Raw genomic sequence first — 20,659 nt, 5'->3', positions numbered from 1 at the left:
ACTGAGGGAGACATGAATATGTAGGCAGTGAGAAATGAGCCAGTAGAGGAGAGATTGAAAATAAGCAATAGAGTAGGGATGACATAGGGAGCAATCTGTCAGAAGGGGGATGGAATGGGATCACTTGAACAAGTAAAAGGGTTATCTCTGATAAGAAGCAAGGCCACTTCATCACTGAGATGGAGATAAAGGAGGAAAATGTGGCAGAAGGCATCAAAGTGATAGATGAAGAAGAGGGAGCTCGCAGTGAACTGGTAAATGTTTAACAACTATTCAGGAAAAAAAAGTATATGGACACACTTATAAGTTTAATCTGCATTAATATTTTCTCCATCACTTAAATTTAGACAATCAACAGAACAAGTCCAGGCCTGATTTGTAGCATTTGCCAATTTCTAAGGCATGAATACATACACTGAAAATTTAGTAATTAACAAGTAGGTTCAAACTGGTCCCAACACACCCTTCATTGATACTTTTTTTTTCCCGAAAGAGCTGGGGAAAAAATGTCCTTAGCAATCTTCACCATCCCTACCTCTTTCTGAGCTTTAACACTTTTGACACTATTTTTTAACCAGGCTGTACCAGGTTCTGTTTCATCCTTCATTACCTGTTCTGGCTTCTATATTCTCTAGATTTCAATTTTAAGTCTTAATTTCTCATTAAGTTTCCTGTACATTCACATTGATTTCTTTGAACAGTTCTTCCTTTTCTTTCTCATTGGAATGCTTTCTGTTTAATAAATTGGTTGGGTTTTTTTTTTTAATTCTTGAAAGCTTTCTATCCTTTCCTTACAAAATTTTAGGCCATGGGACCCTATCTATCCTTTCTCAGTAAATCCTTTAAAAATCTGCTATTCCTAAATCTGGGGTATATGGCATATATATCTGGGTTTTCTCTTCTCTCTATTCTAAGATGGTATGATTATTTCCCCCATGCCAACGTCCTCATTTTTTTCAACCCAGTAACTGCTTTGTACTTGTTGGTGAGAAACAGGGCCAGAATAGAAGCACCCCTTTTTGTGGTTCTTTTAGTTTTTGAAGATTGAACTTATTTTTGAAGGACTACAGAAATATATTATTTGCTCAGTTTTGGACAGTGAGAACTTCTAGTAGATACCTGAATACTTATGCCCCTAAACTGGAATTCCTCTATTTCTACCTCCTGTCCAGTTGATCCTTATACAAATGTTTTATACATTGTACTTTCCACTCTGGTAGCTAGATTCATCACATGACTGTTTATACTTAATATAAACTGCTATTCCATTTTGTCTTCTACCTATGTTTCAGTTTCCCTCATGTCTCAGTGACATTCATGACATCAAATTTACTTCCTTGTGTTTGAAATGTTCTCTGCATGGTGGTTATATTTAGAAGAAACTCAGGCTTTTAACAGAGAAGAATGGTTTTATTAATTGATCCTAATAAAAACTTGTGTATTTATAGGGGAAAGGGCTACTGTTATCTAATTTTTAAATGGTTACTGTTTCTAAGTTGTCACAATGTCTCTGAACTATCCATAATTAAGACTGCATAACTTTAATTTGAAAATTGAAAATAATATTATATTCCCTTTGAGAATCTTTTTTTTCCTTTATAGACAATTTCAGTCACAGGTGGGTAATTGCATGGTGTTTCTCAAGATGGATCATTAGAGTAAATCCTTTTTGAGTTTTATCACAAACACATTTATTTCCAAAATCACTGTAGGAACCACTGTCTGAGGCAGAAATTAATTAGTGGATAGCATGCTCGACTTGAAATCAAGAAACTCTAGACTAAACTGTGCCTCAGTCACTTGCTAACTGTGGGCAAATAATTTAACTCTTCCCAGTTTCTGCATCTGTACAATGATAATAATAGCATCTGCTTCACATGGTTGTTGTGAGGATCAAATGAAATGAAATATTTATAGTTCTTTGCAAACTTTGGTGCTTTATAAACGTTAGTGTGATGTAGCAGCTAGAGAGTCAGCCTCCAAGTCCCACTTTTGACACATACTGGCTTAGTGAACATTGGCAAGTCACTTAAATTATCAGTGCATTAGGCAACTCTCTAAGATTCTGAGTAGAGAAGATAACAACCAGCATTAATAGAAAGAATTTCCTATACGAATAAAATCACTGGTCCAGTATCTGTCCTCAGCATTATTATCATCATTGTCATCCTCATTATCCCAAAATCTCAGAGTAGGATGGGAACTCAGAGGCATCTACTCCAACCCAACCTAAACAGGTATCTATCTCCTCTACAACATCCCTGGTAAGTAGTCACATTCAACCTTATCCTGAAGACTTTACCACTGCCTTTAAAAGCAGCCCAGCCAATTTTTGTACAACCCTTAATTGTCAGAAATTTTTTTCTTAAAATTTTATGTTTTAATTTGCCTCAACAACTTCCACGTATTCCTTCTAATTCTGTACTCCTAGTGACAGAACAAGTCAAATGCCAGTTCCGCATTATGACCCTTCTACCCACAGTTCCTGGCTCTGTATTTTGGGGCTAAACAAAACAAATCTAATATCTCTTCTATTTAATGGCCCTTAAGTCTCTCCTTAGTCTTCTTTTTCTTTGCTATACAGTTGTTTTCTTAAATCCATCTTCATATGGTAACTTGAGGTCCTTTATTATGTTGCTTTGGCTCTGGATGTTCTCTAATTTGTAAATGTGTTTTCTAAAATGTAGCACTCAGAACTGAATATGGTACTATAGAAAATGTCTGACTAGGGCTGAGTGCAGTGGAGCTACCATTTCTATTGTAGGCCTGGCCTGACTCAGGCCAATTTAGTAATTGAGGTTCAAGATTGGAATGAAATGAGATATGTGGGCCATTTAACAATTAACAAAAGGAGATCTACTTGGCTGTAACATGAAAGAGATCATCTGCAAGAATACAGCATTGGCTCAACAGTAGGTCTCCTTCCCTCCATACAAAAACCTGTTGGTCAGCTCAGGTCTGAAGGACACTGACTCCTTTGAGGTTGGCTTTAGGTGACAAACCCTGGACCAGTCAAATTTTATCCTTAGCTTCCTTGCCTTTTAGGAAGATAACTAGCTCGGTCTACATGGCAGGGACCAGGTGGACTATTCCTGTCATAACTTCCCTAGTCCTTTACCTTTCTTAACACTTTCTGAGATTTCGTTAGCTTTCTTGCCTGCCATATAATACAACTTCTATTCAGTTTTCAGCCTCATTAAAACCACTGTATCTTTTCCAGACAAACTGCTATCTAGCCAAGGCTCTCTCATCTTTTGTAAAGTTTATTTTTTTAACCTAACTACATTTTATATCTGTGAAATTTCATCTTAGTATATTTGGCCCAATCTTCTAGCCTGTCTTTTTGAATCCTGTCTTCAGTGTATTATCCTACCTATATTGTTTCTTAAAGCTTTGAAATATGTTTTCCCAAAATCTGGAACTCAACGCACATTATGCCTGGCTTTTCTCTCTTCAGTGGCTCAAAAATGTTGTGTCATATATAAAGAATATATACTAAGAAGAATAGCAATAGAAGTGCCCAGAAATATACAGAAAACAAAAGCTGAGGAAGAGGTCAGGAATGAAATTCATGGCCTTAGCTGTCTGTACACAAATGCACAAAGCATGGAGTGAACTAAAGAACCAAATGCAAGAAACCTTATTTGACATTATAGATGTCTGAGAATTACTGGAAATACAATTAGAATATGGCTTAGAAAGGTCATGTCATATATAAAGAATATACAGTAACTAGGAACCACATGTGTTCTCTGAAATGGAGAGTACATGAGGAGAGCTTCTGGATGAAGATTGCCATAGAAATATAAGCATTATTGTTGGCAGAATATAACTCAACAGAAGAAGGAAGTAGATGATAAATTCAGGGTGGTCAGGCCTTGCAGTAAAGAGACATAATAAAGTAGTGCTAGAAGATTTTTCATTTATCCAGTTATCTGCTTGAGCTCTCTCTGTGCCAAAAGCAAAGCAGATAAGGATTGATAAACAAACCTTAATAGTAATTTATTTCATCCTTCAAAATAGGGAGGAAATAATGGGGAAACTGTATTCTGTAATTCATTTCTCACCAGCAAGGAAAAACTAGTTGTTGGAGTGGAAATAATAGGAGTCATGGAAAAGAGGAGCAAGACTTGCACTCTTAGGTTTTTAGAAAGCATTTCAGAAAAGTCAAAGAACGACATAGACTAAAATCCTAGAGGGGAAGCCAACCATGGAAATACGGGAAGTTCTCAAAATTAAATACTAAAGACATAAAGAGGAAAAATTCTGATGATAAAAAGGGGTATTACGTACAGACCAATGTGAATACCCAAGGAACGCATTGATGAACTTGGATTTTTGAAAGATGTGCAGGTCAAAGGATGTGAACAAGCAGTTTTCAAAAAGAGATCCAAGTGATCAACAGTAATATGGAAAAAAATGTTCCAAATCACTATTAATCAGAGAAATATAAACTAAAACACCTCTAAAGTTCCACTTAACACTTATCAGATTGGCAAAGATGACCAAAAAAACCCCCAAAGTGACCATTGTTGGAAAGGTGAGAGAACATAGGCACATGGGAATCCCACTGGTAGAGTTAGGGATTGTTGGTTCAGTCATTCTGAAAAGCAATTTTTTGAACTATGCCCCAAAAGTCACTGTACTCTTAACTTTGACCCAGATATATCCCCAGAGAGATCAAAGAAAGAAGGAAAGGATCTGTATGTACAGAAATACTTATAACAACTGTTATTTATAAGAGAGACATTTCCATTCCCACCAGCATCCTCTCAAGAGTCCCATTTTCACTTCCAGCAACTAGTTTTTTCTTGTTGATAAGAACTGAATACAAAATAACAGTTGCCCTCAGCAGTTCCTCCACATTTTGAGAATCCTGGGCAATATGAACTAATGGAGAATAAAGTAAATAGAACCTTGAAAACAATTTATACAAGTCAGTAATGTCTTTTTTTAAAAGCAACTTTGAAAGACATGAGAACTCTGATTAATGCAAAAGCCAGCCTTGATTCCACAGGACCAGTGATGAAGCCAAGGTGCAAAATGAGCCATGTTTTTGGTAAATGTGTGGATTTGTTTTTGTTTCACCATGCTCATCTGCTATAAGGATTGTGTTTTTCCTCTTTAGGAAAGGGGAAAGCTATTGATAGAGCTGCCCAAAAAAATGAGAAAAGAACATCACCAAAGTATCTTTAAAAATGCACATAAGGGAACAGGAGGAAGTTCAAGGAGAAACTCAGACAAGTAGGACAACTTTGAAAGTAATATCCAATTTGTTTTCTATGTATTTATAAAATCAGGCTGTATATAATAGAAGGTCACTTTTATATATCTTCATTCTGTTCCACTTTGTCTAAAGAAATGGTCTCTTTTTTGGTGTTAAATTCAGAATAATTTTGTTTAAATGATATGTGGAATATGGAAGCAAGGGCAGGCAATATAAGATCGATGAAATAGAATGTCAGAATCCTATAAGAATAGTTTAGGAGTATGAAAGCACAGAATGAACTGAGACTGGCAAGGACAAAAAGTCTTGATTTTTTAAGTCACGTTGGGGAAAAGTAGAAGATCAAAACAGAGATAGGGCTATTGCTGAGACAGATGAGACAATATTAATGGATAGCAGGAAGAAAGTTGTTAAATTCTTGTTTTCCCTCAGCCAAGAAGAATGATCTCAGTGCTGTCCAGAAATGAACAGAAATTGCTATTGAACTATATAATACTCACCAAGATAAAGAGGCAGGGGGGAAGGTATAGTGAAAGAGCACTTCATTGCTTTCTACAAGTTTGAGTCACCAGACCAGATGAACTACATCCCATTGTATTGAAAGATCTGGTAGATATGATTACAAAGCTGCTGTCATAGGAGAACAGCTCAGGGAAATTCTAGGTTTCCAAAAAACAGAAGTGTGGAATTTCTAAACTCTAGTGCGTTGAGCTTGACTTTGATTCCAGGAAAAACACCAAAATGGAACTCTAAAAATTCTAAAGGAATAGTTAATGAGCATTAGAAGAAAGCAGTTATCAGAAACAGTAAAGCATACTTGTCTAAACCTTTCCTTTTTCCTTTTTCATTTTTTTACATTACTAGGCTGCTAGAGAGAGGTATATGTAATTCTGTTTTCTTAAATTTAAAAAAATAGTTGGTAAAATTTTTCATGCTATTCTTATGCAAAAAAGGTAGAAAGATGCAGACTATAGTATCATTTCAGGTGGAAGTTGAATGCTGACACTAAACAAGTAATCATTGATGATTTAGTGTTATCTTGAAAGTGGTTTTCAGGGGTCTTTACTTGGCCTTGTTCCATTTAGCATTTTTATTAATGACTTAAAGATAACAATGGTATGATCATCAAATTTATAAGTGGCAAAGATAGGAAAAATAGCTAGATGACAGGATCCCAAAAGATCTTGTCATGCCAGGCTGAAATATTAAGCTAAATCTAGTAAGACAAAACTTTATCATAGAGAGAAATATTGTCTTAAACTTTTATTTAAAAAAATTTTTTTTCATAAGTAAAAGCCAAGGGATGACAGTTTGTCAGAAAAAGTCCTAGGGGTTTTTGTGAGCTACAAATTCCATATAAGCTAGTAATGTGATAATGGTAGCCTAAAGAGCTAATGCAGTCAGTCTCAGGCTGCATTAGGAAAAGCAGACTGTCCCAGGACTAGGAAGATGCCACACTGTATGATTCTTTGCTCAGCATTCTTCTGGAGTATTTTGTTCAGTTCTGGACCCCACATTTTAAGAAACATTGACAAGCTGCAGAGCATTTAAAAGAAGACAATTTGGATGTTAAAGTACTTCAAGATCATGAATAATATAATTGAAGACATTTAAGAGAACGTGAGAGAGATTTTCAGCTGTCTGAAAGACAGTCAAGTGGAAGAGGGATTAGATTTGTTCTGCTTAGACCCAAAGGAAAGAATTAAAATCAATTGGAAGAAGTTGCAAAAAGTCAGATTCAGTCTGATAACAAAGAAAAACTTTTTTAACATTTAGAACTTTATAAAGAATATCCTAAAGTTCTTCTTGAGCTGCCTCAGGAAGCTCAAGACCATCAAGCCAAGACTAGGAAACTTCTTGTTGGGAATCCTATAGAACTTCTTGTTCAGGTGTGAGTTGGACCAAGTGACTTCTGAAGTCACCTCCAGTTTTGGGATTCTGTATTTTTTTTTTGCCAGACATTTGTCATTCAATGATTTCATCTTTACTGAACCCCATAGGATGCACATTCACTTTCCAAGGTGAGGATGTAGGATAAGTGGTGCCCATGCTGTTGAATACTTATGCCATGGTTTTGACTTGAGGAAGGTGTTGGTATTTAGATTTGTTTTACCTACAGCTCAATAATTAAAAATAAATTATGCAGTGGCAGTGTATTACTATCCCAATATATCTTTCCTGGTAGGCTTAGAAAATCAATTCTGAGATTCTTTTGTTTTATGTCTTTTGTCAATATATTTTAGGCAGAAACTGAATTACAGAGAGCTACAATGGATGCTACCAGAACAAGTCGGCATCTGGAGGAAACAATTGACAATTTCGAAAAGCAAAAAATAAAGGACATAAAGGTAAAAAAAAAAAAAACCAACATGCTGGTGAGGCAGCACTGTATAGTTTTGCAGGTTTGCAGTCAGGTGTTTGGGGTCCTAATCTTGGTTTTGCCCCTTAACTGTTTCAGTGCTAATTGCTACCTTTCTAAGTCAGTTCATTTCTTTGTGCCTTAGTTTACTCATTTGTAAAATGAGGGGGTTGGACCAGAGGACTTAAGGTCTTTTCCAAACCTTTCTGTGACCCTGTGATTGTTAAAGTTTAAAAAATGCTTTTTTCAGAAATCTTATTTTTACTTTCTAGGGATGTTAGGCTATAAAGTCATGATTCTATGAATTTAAAATATATGCAGCCTTTACACTTAGAGAAAGGTTTATTCCTGGAAAAGGAAATGTGAGTCAAACTATTATGTGTAATCTGCTTTTCCACAGAAATTATAATAAAGAGTTATGTTACTGACAAAAGTCCTGATGGCTGGTTTTTATAGAAATAACCACAAATCAACTCTAAATTGTCTTTACATAACAAATCTTTTCAAGTATAGCTATCTCAATTAAACTGGATGCAATAGCCAAACAAAATTGTGATACTATACTTAGCTCTAATAAGCCTTTATACTTACTATATAGAGTATATCTAATGTATCAATCAAAAAAAATCAAATCAAAAGAGCATAAAATTTAGAAGTGCCTCTTTGGAGAGATTTTCACAGGCACTTTTGAGATAATTTGGGAGGAATCATACAGGCATATATGGTCTTTTGAGAAACTGATCCAGAAATGACTTTTCTTGCGTCATTTTCTCATTGTACATTTCTTTGTAACAAGCACGGTGATTTTCTTTCTTGAGATGGCATTTAATGCCTGGTCCATGGTAAGTTCTTGTTGATTGATTAGTATTAACACTTAACTAAATCTGACATTTTATTTTTAAAAGTATATTTGCCTTTAAAATTAATGAAGCAACTCAATTTTGCACTGAACTTTTAATATTTTAATCTCCCATTATAATGTAGCTTACCTTGTCAGAAGAAAGATTTATGCTTAAGAGGTGGTCCCACTAGTAGCCCAAATTGATTCTGAATCAACAAAATGGAGCCTTTCTATCTCAGCTACAAGTCCTATACTTTGTCTTACAATGGCAGATTATAGGGGTCTCTAGTACACCATTCCTCTCTCCCTTTTATCATCTTTAATGTGAGTATGAAGTAATGAAGCTTATAAAATATATATATGTAATATATAATTATAATATGTAATATAAATTATGTATGTAAATTTAAACTATTGTTGTCTTTTACAACAGCTCCTTTGGGTAGCCATATGCTTATTCAAATGAAAATGCTATTATTGCTCAAAACATTTTGGGAATTTCTGTTTTGGAACCACACAAGAAACTTAGTCTCATTACTTTATAGCCAAACACTTCTTCCTGCCTCTATTTCATCTCTTTCCTGCTTCTCTTCCCTTTCTGTCCCTCTTTTCCCTTCCCATCCCTTCCCTCCTTTAGGTGCCATATCTTTTTGTTTTCTTCCTCCCTTCTCTTGTTGGAATAGATAGGAGAGGTAGAGACATAGGGAGGGACCTGAGACAAAAGATTAAGGAGAGTCTTTCCCACAAAGTAGACTAAAATAAATTGATGTGTCGTGCTTACCTGACTGCTTTAAGTACTGTAAATTAGCAATTTGGATGGAAGCTATTTATCTGTTGTTTGATAATCCGTCTTGCAAATTATTTAGAGACCCCTATAAAGCCAGCCCAACTCTTATGTAGCTCTCCAAAGATAGCTATCAACAGTGGTGGACCCAGGAGAAAGGCAAGACAAAATAATTTTATGGGGTTGGCTTCTGCTATATGACTAGGAGCAGAGAACAGGAAGGAAGATTATCCTAAAATAATTAGCTTTTACTTGAAGGACAGAACTGGGGACATACCTAAGTTAAGAAGTGGGAGTCTAGTTGCCTAAAATGAACTAAGTTTAGAAGCTTCCTCTCTTCACTGCTAACCAAGCATTCATAAGGGTTTTCATTGTTGTAAGAAGGAATACTAAGTAAAAGATGGTGCTGAGGAGTTTTAAATACAAATATTAAAGTCTGCTTGCTCCTCCAGGAGAGGACCTATGAACATCCCCATTATTTTATATCTGAGTTGAATATGGTTATACATTTTTAGTAAATTTGCTCCTTGTTATAACTTCTGTTTTTCTGGTACAAAAAAAAAACCCCAATTGCATTTTTAATCAGTTTCCCTAGTCATAATTTAAAGACTCTTGCTTTTAAGATTTTGCCTTGTCTATATGAACCCTAACAAGTACTATATCACCTACAATACCCTTTTTTTCTTTCAATTCCATGTGCATAATTCCTTTCTCTTTCCCACCTCCATTAATAGAAACAATTAAATGTCAGTTGAACATATGAGAAAAGTAGTTTTCAAACTTTTAAGTCTTAGTGCAGTTTTAAGCTGTAATAGCTTCAGAGACATAAATGCTACAAAATTACCAAAAAAGTTTGAAAGTTAGTTTAAATTTCTTTTAAACTTATTTGGCTTTGTGAATTTTGAATACTAAATGTTTAGTTCTAATTTTAACAAAATAGGGCACCCTATCATTATCACTTGCCATGGAGAAAAGCTTCTGGATGCCATTTTTTCATATTGATAAATTGGTAGAGGAGTATCCCTTGCTTGGCCACCTCAGTCACCTGATTAGACTTTTTTGTGGAATTATGTTAGAACTTTTACATATGCATCAAAATCTCATTCTCATATAATTTTAAGGTTAGGATTACAAATGCAGTCCTTTAAATTACTGAGTAGCAGTAGCTGATGAAAGTTCAAAAATCAAAAGAATGGTAACATAAAAGGATGATTATGTTGAATAGTTATATTGAATATGTTGTTTTAAAAATAAATATTTTTCTAATTTAATCTGCCAGATTTTTTAAAGTTTTATGGCATTTATATTTAATAAGTTATTAAAGCTTAAAACTGCACTAAGACTTTTGGGACACCACATATTTGTGAAATATCAGATGGTTAGAAAGCCCAAAGAATAACTTCCCTTCCTTTAAAAGAAAAAAAATAGTACCATAGATTATAACTTGTATGATTGTTATTTTGTTACTTCTTAAATTAGAGCTCCCTAGTCAATGGATTAGGAACCTGTCAATTAATTGGCTTTAGCCCTAGCCTAACAGATCTTTTATGATGGTTGCTTCTAGAAGGGTCCCCTGTCTAGAGTGTGCAAGGATTCCCAGTTGAGAGGTAGGGACCTTGTTCCATTAGGAATTTTATTGTTAGAATTCTACTTTCCTATCTCCATTCAGAACATATCTGGAATGATTTCAAGCCTTCAGGCAAGTGCAAATTTGAGAATTACTGTTTTTATAAAACCTTGGTAATCTTCCACTTGTCTACATTATATCAAAGTTGATTTACACATTGTTGGTGATATTGGGGGTAGGGAAATGCTATTATTTTTTCACTCAGCTATAATAAATTGATAAATTCAGCTTTCTGTAGCTTCCACAGAAGACTTATTTTTTAGTCCATTGTATAATGGTGGCATAGAAATAGCTCTAGATCTGAAAAGACTTTGTGCCTGCAGAACCTTTACAAAGCCTCTGGCAGGTCATATAGTAAACTGGAATGTTATTTAGGGTCCCTTCCATCTCTAAATGTATGCTCCTACAGTCCTAAGTACAGGCCACTGGGGACTATTTGTGATTCAAGGATCAGCCTAGCTAAATTCTCAGAGGCTCATCACCAAAAGGATGACCACCAGGTAATAAGTCTTTTCAGCCATTGCAACTTGAGAAATATAGAGAAACTGGGAGCTGTGTTCGAAAGGATTCCTGAATGAAATCAAAGACCTTTCATTGTATCAAGGTATGTTTTATTAGATTATAAGATTATAGTGATGGTAAATCTGTGTATTTTTCAAGGACTTGCTTGGGAAATAGGAAAGGCAAAGATTGCTATAATCAAGTGATTATAGAGAATTGGGTAAAAAAATATTGAAGTAAAATTTAATAATGGTTTTGAAATATTTGAAAAGCTAATATAAGAAGGGTTTTTCCCTCTCCAAGAAGAAGAAATAGGCTTAAATTTTAACTTGAAATTTAGGTAAGATAAGGTTACCAACTTGTGAAATAATTTTAAAAGAGAATGGCTGTCAAGGAAGGCATAAGATCTCCATCTCTAGATATATTTAAGAGTTGAATGATCAGTTCTCTTGAGAAGTTTAATCTTAGTCCTACACTAGAGCCTACAGGAGGCAACATCTTGAATTTCCCTTATAGATACGTTATTTCTTTTACCTCTTCACATTGGTGCTATGGATGGATCTCTTACTTGTGCAGAATCCTATTATAGCCTAAAATGAGATCAACTAAGGTACAAGAATGTCCTTATCTTGGATTTTCTGAGGCAAATTAATCATATCCCAGTGTTTTTTTGGTAAGATTCTCCTTACAAAGGAAAAAGATGGTTATGGTTATGGCTTGGTCTGAATATAGGCTTTCACTTTTTTTTCTTAAAATCTGTTTTACACAACCTAACAGTAACCTATTACTGCCTTTTATGTGGTTATCATATTGAGAAGAATTGGAAACAAAAGGACAGTGATCAAAATGACAAAGATTAAGAGAACAGCAGTAATAAAAATACCCTAAACATCTTTATTTGATGACTTGAAATAATTATTTTAATATTTTAAGTTGGTAATTTTATGCTATTATTTTTCAGTATACATTTTTTAAAACTTTCAAAGGCATCTCATTTTAGAGAGAGGTGCAACCTATATTTAGGAAAATATGTTACTCATGAGGGAGAGTACTGGCTAAATGTACATAACTAATGATGTAGCCACTGTTTCTCTCCTTAAGCTTGGGAAATGAATAGAAGACATTTCTATCTATGCCTTTTACGAAAAGATTATTAGACTCAGACTCATTGGTTCTGTAGTTTTAAAGAAATGTATTACAGTTTTAATGTAGTGCTTTAATTAGTAGCTGTAGAAAGGTAATGAGTTCCCCACCATGCATACAGGACAAGCCAAAACTTTGTACCTCATGCTGAATAAAATGACTTGAGTTTGCATGGCTTTGCAGAAACTACAGATTACATATTACATGATCCATTGCTTCAACAGTATCAAAGTATATATGAAGTATGACTGTAAAAATGAGACTAGTTTTTGCATGTGAAAATATTAATTACTCATAAATAACTCAAGTTATGTACCTTGGATATAATAATATTTATGTAACCTTTAGCAGAGTTAACTTACATTAATGTAGAAATGCTCAATTAAATAAATGATTAACTTTATTTCCACACATACTCAAAATGTAGAGCCAGAAGTATAAACCTACAGTGTTCCTTGACACTTTTTAAATTTAAAATCTTCAACTGAAACCATCTTATAAATTTTAATTGAACACACCAGTGACATCCCAGGGGAAAGAGAGGCATTTCCAAGAATAAACTATGTTGTATTATATTTTTGAAAATATTTTTGTTCTACTCAGTTGTATATCCTGCTTCATATAAGTCTATTTTTATATCTTAAAAGTGTACAGTGTTGCTGATGATTTTAACATTTAATTCAACAGGATTTGAAAATAGTTGCTTTCTTTTTATTATCTTAGAGACTAAATAGACCATCTTCTTCTGCCTCTGAACCCTATGAGTTATTTTATGCAACAGAAAAATGTTTACATTTTGGGGCCTATGTTTACATATGCATAGAAAGACATAAGTTTATATAAAATTTGGATGTATTCAAGTGACCAATTTCATATATTAACTATAAAATATAATTTAAGCTTTAAACAGTGATACTGTCCAAGGTCTGGGGTCTCCAGTCTGTCATTTGAGACCTTTTGAGTGATCTCCAATATTAATTATATAGGTTCTTCCTGTGGATTTGCCCCGGCTACACATGGGGAGTGCTCCAAGAAACTGCCCAAGTACAAGTATTCCAGAAACTGGAGACAGAGTATGAGAGTCACCTAAATTTGGGGTGAGGAGGGATAAGTAACATTGTCATGTTTGAGGGAGTAATAGGAAGTACTTGTTTAGTTAGGTAGAAGAAAGAACTGCGATGTTAGTAGGAATAGGTGCTTGTGGCATTAGAGGAGTGGTGTGAGGGGCAAAGACCCAGCTGGGTGGGGCTTGAGTGGCTTCCTGAGGGAAAAAGTGTCCTGACATGTTAGTTATTTCCACTCTGACATCTTCACCCTGGTCCTTAGGAGTTTTCTCTGTGCCCTTGTGGTGAGCATGGGAAAATAAGCTTCTCACTGGGGCCACAGAAAACAGTTTGAGGACGAGGCAACTTGTGAGGTAAGCTACTCTGACCTAATATGTTCCAATCTTTGGATGTGTTAATAGAAGCTTAGTGTTCAGAACTCGAAGAATCATACTCTCTAGGCTTTATGTAGATTGTTGTGTTTGGTTCTGGAGGTCATGCTTGGTGAGGAACAGTAACAGCAAGCTACAGTGTGACCAAAAGAGGACAGTCAGGATAGTGAAGGGGCTCAAAATCATGTTATTTGAAGACTGGTTGAAGGACCTCCTTAGCCTGGAGGGAAATTATTGTGGGTCGGGAAGAGAGAGAAGAAAGAGATACATAATAGCTGTCTTCAAAAAGATGAGGAGTTGTCTTATGGAAGATGGAATGAACATTCTTTTGTGTGGACAAAGCTAGGATCAAGGGATAAAAGTTGGAGGGAGGCAAATTTAAGCTTATTAGAAGGACAGATTTTAAAACCACCAGTTATCTAAAAATGGAGTAGGCTTTCTTTTGATGTAATTCCCTGTCATTCCACATATTCAAGTAGAGGCTGGCTAGCCATTTGACAGTGATGTTTTAAGGAAGTTTGAAGCAGTGAATGGAGAGAGCTGAAACTAGATCTCTGAAGCCCTTTCCCACTCCTAAGTCAAGTCAACAAGCATTTATAAAATGCCTATGTTCTAGACATGGTGTTAAGCACTAGGGACACAAAAAAAGGCAAAAGACAGTCCGTGCCTTACAGGAACTCACAATCTAATGGAGAACACAACATGCAAACAACTATGTACAAACAGGAAATATGTAGGAAAATTAAAGATAATCACAAAGGGAAGCCACTAGCAGGTGGGTCTTTTAGCTGAGACTGGAAAGGTGCTAGGGAATCCAGGAGGTGAAGAGGAAGAGAATTCAGGCACAGTGTGTCATATATGAGGAACAACAAAGAGATCAGTGTCACTGGATTATACAGTCCATGAAGGGAAGGGGTCATGGTGTACCAATACTGGAAAGGTAGGATTCTTTGATTCGATAATAGGACTCCTAGGTTTTGTTTCTGACTGTCGTTTGACTTGCTAGGTGATACTGAATGGAGAAAGCTCTGTTGGTGTTGTAGGGGAAACCTGCTATAGCTTGATTTTGAACTTAGGCATTTAAGTGTTAGAACCACTCAGCAGTTTCACACCTGTTGCATTCATCTCTGTTGATAATGGTAGATTGCAGAAAAAGTGGGGTCAGTATTTAATCTTGACAAGACATATCTTTAAAACAAAGCAGCTATTTAAAATGACATACAACTGAAATTCATAGCTATAAGTACTCATTTGTGGGACTATTCAGTGCAAATATGCACTGCCTGAGGTCGTTAATTGGTTCATGTTAGGTAAAATACTATAGAAGGACAGATGTCTTAGATTGTTGCTAACCATCCATAATTAGCTGATAAGATAGCAGGATTGCAAATTATTACAGTAGGTATTCATGTTACTATATGACTACAACATATGACATTATTGAGAAACCATTTTTGTCTTGATGTCATAAAATTGCGTCCATATTAGAGTATTTTTTGGCTCTTGGAACTATTTAGAATAAGCAATTTTTCTAATGTGTGAAAGTATCAAAGTAAATATTGACAGGTAAGCTGTGTTAACCCACACCTTACATTTTCAAGCACAAAAAGTTAAATCATAATATAGAACAATGTGCAGTATTTATCTGAAGGACTGCCTGTAATTTTTACAAATTACACAATAAACATTAACAAACTGAGAAAGAATATGTAATTGGATTTTTAGTTAGTGAAATCTTTAAATATTTTTAGTCCAAACTGTAGATCAAAAGATTTCAAATAAACCAAAATAAATTCATTAACAAATGATTAGAAAATCCCTATTCTAGGTAAGCATTTAAATTCTCTACTAAAATAGGCCAGACCAAAGGTTTTCCCTCTTTACTTTTTTAGCTCTCTGTAGCTGAACAAAGTGATAATGAACCTTAAAACAGTTATTAAATGTTGAAGCTCAGACAGCCAGGGATAAAAAAGAAAAAAATCGAATGTGAACTACACAGCTCCCAGAAAAGAGTGCTGCGTGCTACCTGTGAACTGCTTATAAGCTATAGCCCATCAAAGTAGTAAAATGATTTCCGTTTCTTAAAATCCTTCCAGTTTCCTTCCTCCTCCAGTAGGTCAGAAAACCATCACCTTGAAGTCTTAAGGATTTCCAGATTATACATCCGAAGGATACTACCTCATCATAATTGTGTGTTCTCCCTTGGCATATAGTCTGTCCTCCCCTAGTTACATTCTCATCCTATTAATTAAAGCCTGCATTGATGCAAAATGAAGATTTCCTAGAGTGAAAAGGTAATGTTTTTCAAGCTCAGTGGACCCCATTTTACTGAACACACAGCCTTCATGCACAGATCTGGTCATATCACTCCTTTGCTCAAAAATCTTAAGTGGTACTTTATTGTCTACCAAGGTCAAACTTTTTTACTTGATAGTCGTTCATGACTCTTCATAATCTGGCCATCCTGACTTTTCAGCTTATACTGCTCCCATCTGTGTGCGCTATCCTGCCAACAAGACTACTTATTTCCTGTTGGAAACATTCTTTAAACCCCAACTCATCTTCCATCTTTTTGATCACCTCCATCAGTAACGACTTTCTCCTCCCTAGGCCCTCATATAATACTTTCTTTTACACTTCATTTATGTATTTATGCAGTATTTTACATCATATTTATCTATATATGTTTCAGATCCTTCTACCAGATTGTAATCTCCTTAGGGATAGGGACTATATCTCATCTAAACTTTGTAGCTTCCTTAACCCAATCCAACTAAGCACAATGCCAAGCTCTGGAGATACAAAGATCCTATCCTTAAGGATTATGTATTATATCCTTAATTAATCCCCATTCTACTGGGGAATATAGTATGTAAAAATTTAAATATATGTGGGATAAACTGAAGATGAAAAGGGCACTAACAACTAGGGAAATCAGGAAAGGCCTCTTATAGAAGATGGTACACGACCTGTGCTTTTAAGGCGGAAGCTAGAGTCTTAAGAGGCAGAGATAAAGAAGAGTGCATTCCAGGGAGGGGAAGCAAAGGAAGTAAGCATTATTAAATACCTACTGTGTGCCAGGTGCTTTACAAATATTGCCTTATTTGTTCCTCACAACAACCCTGGGAGGTGAATACTATTATTATCCCCATTTTACAGTTGAGAAAACTGAGACAAACAGATTTTAAGTGATTTCCAAGAGTCACCAATTAGTAAATGTTTGAGGCTGGATTTGAATTCAGGTTGTCCTGACTCCAGCCCAGTGCTTTTATTCATTACATCAACTAGCTACTTAGGTGCTATTCTAGGCATGAGGTACAGTCTGTACAATGGCAGTGAGAGGCAAGAGATGGAATACCGAGTTCCAGAAGGAGCAGGCAGTTTGAATTGTGTCAAGGAGAGTAATGGTCAGTAAGCTGGGAAAGTTAAGGTTGAGGTGAAATCATGAAGGACTTTAAATGCTAAATTTAGGAATTTAAATTGTCTCATTTGAACTTCACAGTTACCTTGGGAGGTAGGAACTACAGACGTTATTGTAGATGAGATAACAGGTTATCAACAAGTAAATGCCTACTATTACGTGTCAGTCATTGTTGTCCTAAGTACAAATGCCAGGAATAAAACTCTCCCTGCTCTACAAATACAGGATAGAACAGAGTACATAGATTAGTGTGGTATTATTTGACTTGTGTTCTCATCGCCAACTGAAAACATTTTGTCAGAAATAGGTAGAAGTGCTGACCAAAACCAAAAGAGAAAATGAATGGCAAGTGAAGGTAATAAGTTTCCATACTAATATAAAAGTTAACATTTAAATCCTCCCAGTTCCCCAACAGGTTCTTTGCAAACATCTCAGTATTTCACAGTATGTTTGAGAAACAAAAATTTGTCTTTAATTATTGTGAATTAACATGATTGAATAAAATTCCTCTCCTCTTTTTAGAATATATTTTCAGAATTTATAACAATTGAAATGCTATTCCATGGCAAAGCTTTAGAAGTCTACACTGCTGCCTACCAAAATATACAGAAGATTGATGAAGAAGAAGATATAGAGGTAAGAGTATTTATTAATATATAAGCCTATTTCTTTCATTAATCTGAAGGGATACTGTGTAAATTTGCATGATTATAGTGTTTTAAACAAGAACATGGTAGAGATGATGGTAATTTGCACATCACAACATTGCTACCACATATCTCTTTTTTTATGTCCTTAAATTATGGACTATACACGTTTTATAGTTTATTAATTTTAAATGGCTTCTCCCACCAGACTGAAACCCCCTTGAACATTAATTTAACAAATTTTTCAGAGCCCATGCTCTGGTGGCTCATGGCTAGGTGCTAAAGGAGATGCAGAGATGAACAAAATATCTGACACTAAGGAAGTTTCAGTCTGGTGGGAGAAGCCATCTAAAATTAATAAACCATAAAGAGTGTGTACTTAAACACAGTCTCTGAGAAATTTGTTAAATTAATGTTCAATTTACCATGTAATCCAAGAGACTTGAACTCTACCCATGAATCTAGCTGTGTACGTCTTGTTTATAAGTAAAAAAAACAGAATAAATGCCTTATCACTTTTGTTTTTCAAATTGTAGATGGTTAGGTTGAGTTTTAGCAGTGATTTTACAAATATTAATTACTAAATGAAATTTACAAATAAAGCAGTATTGTTTTGTAGGAAATTAAAAGTGAAAATCCTCATCCCCCATTCCTCATTTTAGCATGGAAGTGAGTTCTCACAGGTCCAGTGATAGACGTGCCCTTCATCTCAGTACCACCCTACGTAAATTAAGAGGGATTAATTACAAAAAGATGGCTGCCAGGCAATGTGGTAATTTGCCATTCTACTAAAGTGAGGAAGGAGTAACTCTATACTAGGAATTACATTAGTGGAATTACTGATCATAGATTGAGCTGGAGGGGACTTTGGAGGTAATCCAGCCCAAACCCTTCATTTTACAGATGAGGAAACCAAGGCACTAAGAGGTACAGTGACTTGTCCAAAATCCAATGACTGAACTAAGATTTGAACACAGGCCCTCTGACTCCAAATCCAGCACCCTTTCCACTACAGCATGTTGTCTTCCATTTTTGAAGGATTGCAAAAATGAGGCTTGTTTTAGAGGCTTCCTCTTTTGAATACCTATAAACACTGCTTAGTTAACAGTACATGGCAGTTAAATTTCCACTGAAACCAAGCCATCAACAAGCAAAGCAAAACTAACAATTTACCTAGATGATTTTGGCAAAGAAAAAGTCTTGTTTCTCCAAAGATATGAGTGTCCTTTTATCTATACTGTGCCTGTTTCAAATAAACTATACTTTCGATATATAACCATAATCCTCAATAATAAAATAAAAAATTTTTTTAAAAGTTTCTCATAAAAATGTTTTAATGTTGAATTGTTTTATCTTGTAGCCAAACTTTTTGGTGTGTTATACCTGTGCTTAAAATTTTTTTGCTAAGAGCACCTTAACAGTCATGGTATAATGGATAGAGGGAAAATCTAGAAACAGCACCAGGGTCCAACTCTCACCTCTGACATATACTGGCAAACTTATCCAGGGGTTACATAACCTCTCAGCGCCCCAGGTAAATGCTTATGTTAAGACTAATTGCAGAAGATTTGCTGATCTGCATTGGTAGAGGAATCATCCCCCCTGAAAGCTATCTAGATTTATTAAAATTACAAGATTGCAAGTACAGTTTGGGGGAAGGAGAGATAAACACCTTTGAAAACCTGACAAAACTTTGAGGATAGCACTAAAATGTTTTACAAATAATCCAGTTATCCATGAGTGGATCCAAGAAGACAGACTTTGGGTTTCCCTTCCCTCCGCTGTGTTGGGTCACAGCAAACTGAACAAGAAAGTAAAATCAAGAGGAGGCTAGAACAAACTTATAACAAAGATGCATGTCTGATTATTTGTGTATGACTATATTACAAAGTTGGGTTGGGGGGGTGGTTGTTTTAAGTTAGTCTCTGTAGCTTCTAAGTTAAAATTCCTGTAAATATTTTAATTATGAGGGAGCTTAGCTTTAGAGGATTAATGTGTTTGTAATTTTGAATCTTAGCTCTCCATCAGTTATTTCATTTACTTAGCTAGAATAGCTTTTGTGCCAAAAGTTAGGAAGTTCCTACAATATTTCCACAATGCCATTTGGTGAAATTAGCAGAAGAGCAGCTGAACTGACAACTACACCAAGTCATACTGTTAAAAAGCAGGGTCGTCCTGTGCCATCAACCATTCAGTGCTTAGAATGTACCTTCAGATATCACAAATGTCCCTTAATTAACTGTTGGGGACCTAGTTACCATAAATAAACCTTTCCTGAACCTTTGTTTTATTTTCAGCTAGCTTGCTTTCAGATTAATGAGCTTATCAGTTATTTTCCTGCTTCTTAAAGCAGTTCCCTTTTAGTGGCTTAAATCTTTCAGACTTAAAGGGATGACTTTTGAAGTGCGAAATTTAATTATTTGTTGGATAAGTCCATGTTATTTGTCTACTTATTTCCCCTTCCAAAAGCTCCATGTTGCTCAATTCTGTATCTCCTAATGGGACCTAGTTTATTTCTTGCACGTAGTAGGTGTTTAGTGAACACTGAGTTAACAAATGTTTATATTTATACCATTTATAATTCTAATCTTCAAGCATTACCTTCAATTTTAATCTTTCTAAAATGAAGTCTTAATCTAATGCATGGATAACTTTTTAAAAAAAATATATCATT

At 35.2% G+C, this 20,659-nt stretch overlaps 1 protein-coding gene across 2 annotated transcripts in view; it reads left to right on the top strand.

Annotated features, from left to right (window-relative positions):
* Nucleotides 1-20,659, top strand: part of CIBAR1 (CBY1 interacting BAR domain containing 1) — a 39,930-nt gene that overhangs the window by 11,032 nt on the left and 8,239 nt on the right. For both annotated transcript variants that reach the window (XM_036769056.1, XM_036769065.1), the window contains exons 5-7: nt 1,613-1,618; nt 7,471-7,575; nt 17,861-17,974. In XM_036769056.1, the coding sequence (XP_036624951.1) occupies nt 1,613-1,618; nt 7,471-7,575; nt 17,861-17,974 (225 nt within the window). The remainder of the gene's footprint in view (nt 1-1,612; nt 1,619-7,470; nt 7,576-17,860; nt 17,975-20,659) is intronic.

Source organism: Trichosurus vulpecula, chromosome 1, assembly GCF_011100635.1.
Source record: "Trichosurus vulpecula isolate mTriVul1 chromosome 1, mTriVul1.pri, whole genome shotgun sequence".
Lineage (NCBI taxonomy): Eukaryota > Metazoa > Chordata > Mammalia > Diprotodontia > Phalangeridae > Trichosurus > Trichosurus vulpecula.
This window is presented reverse-complemented; position numbering and strand designations above follow the sequence as displayed.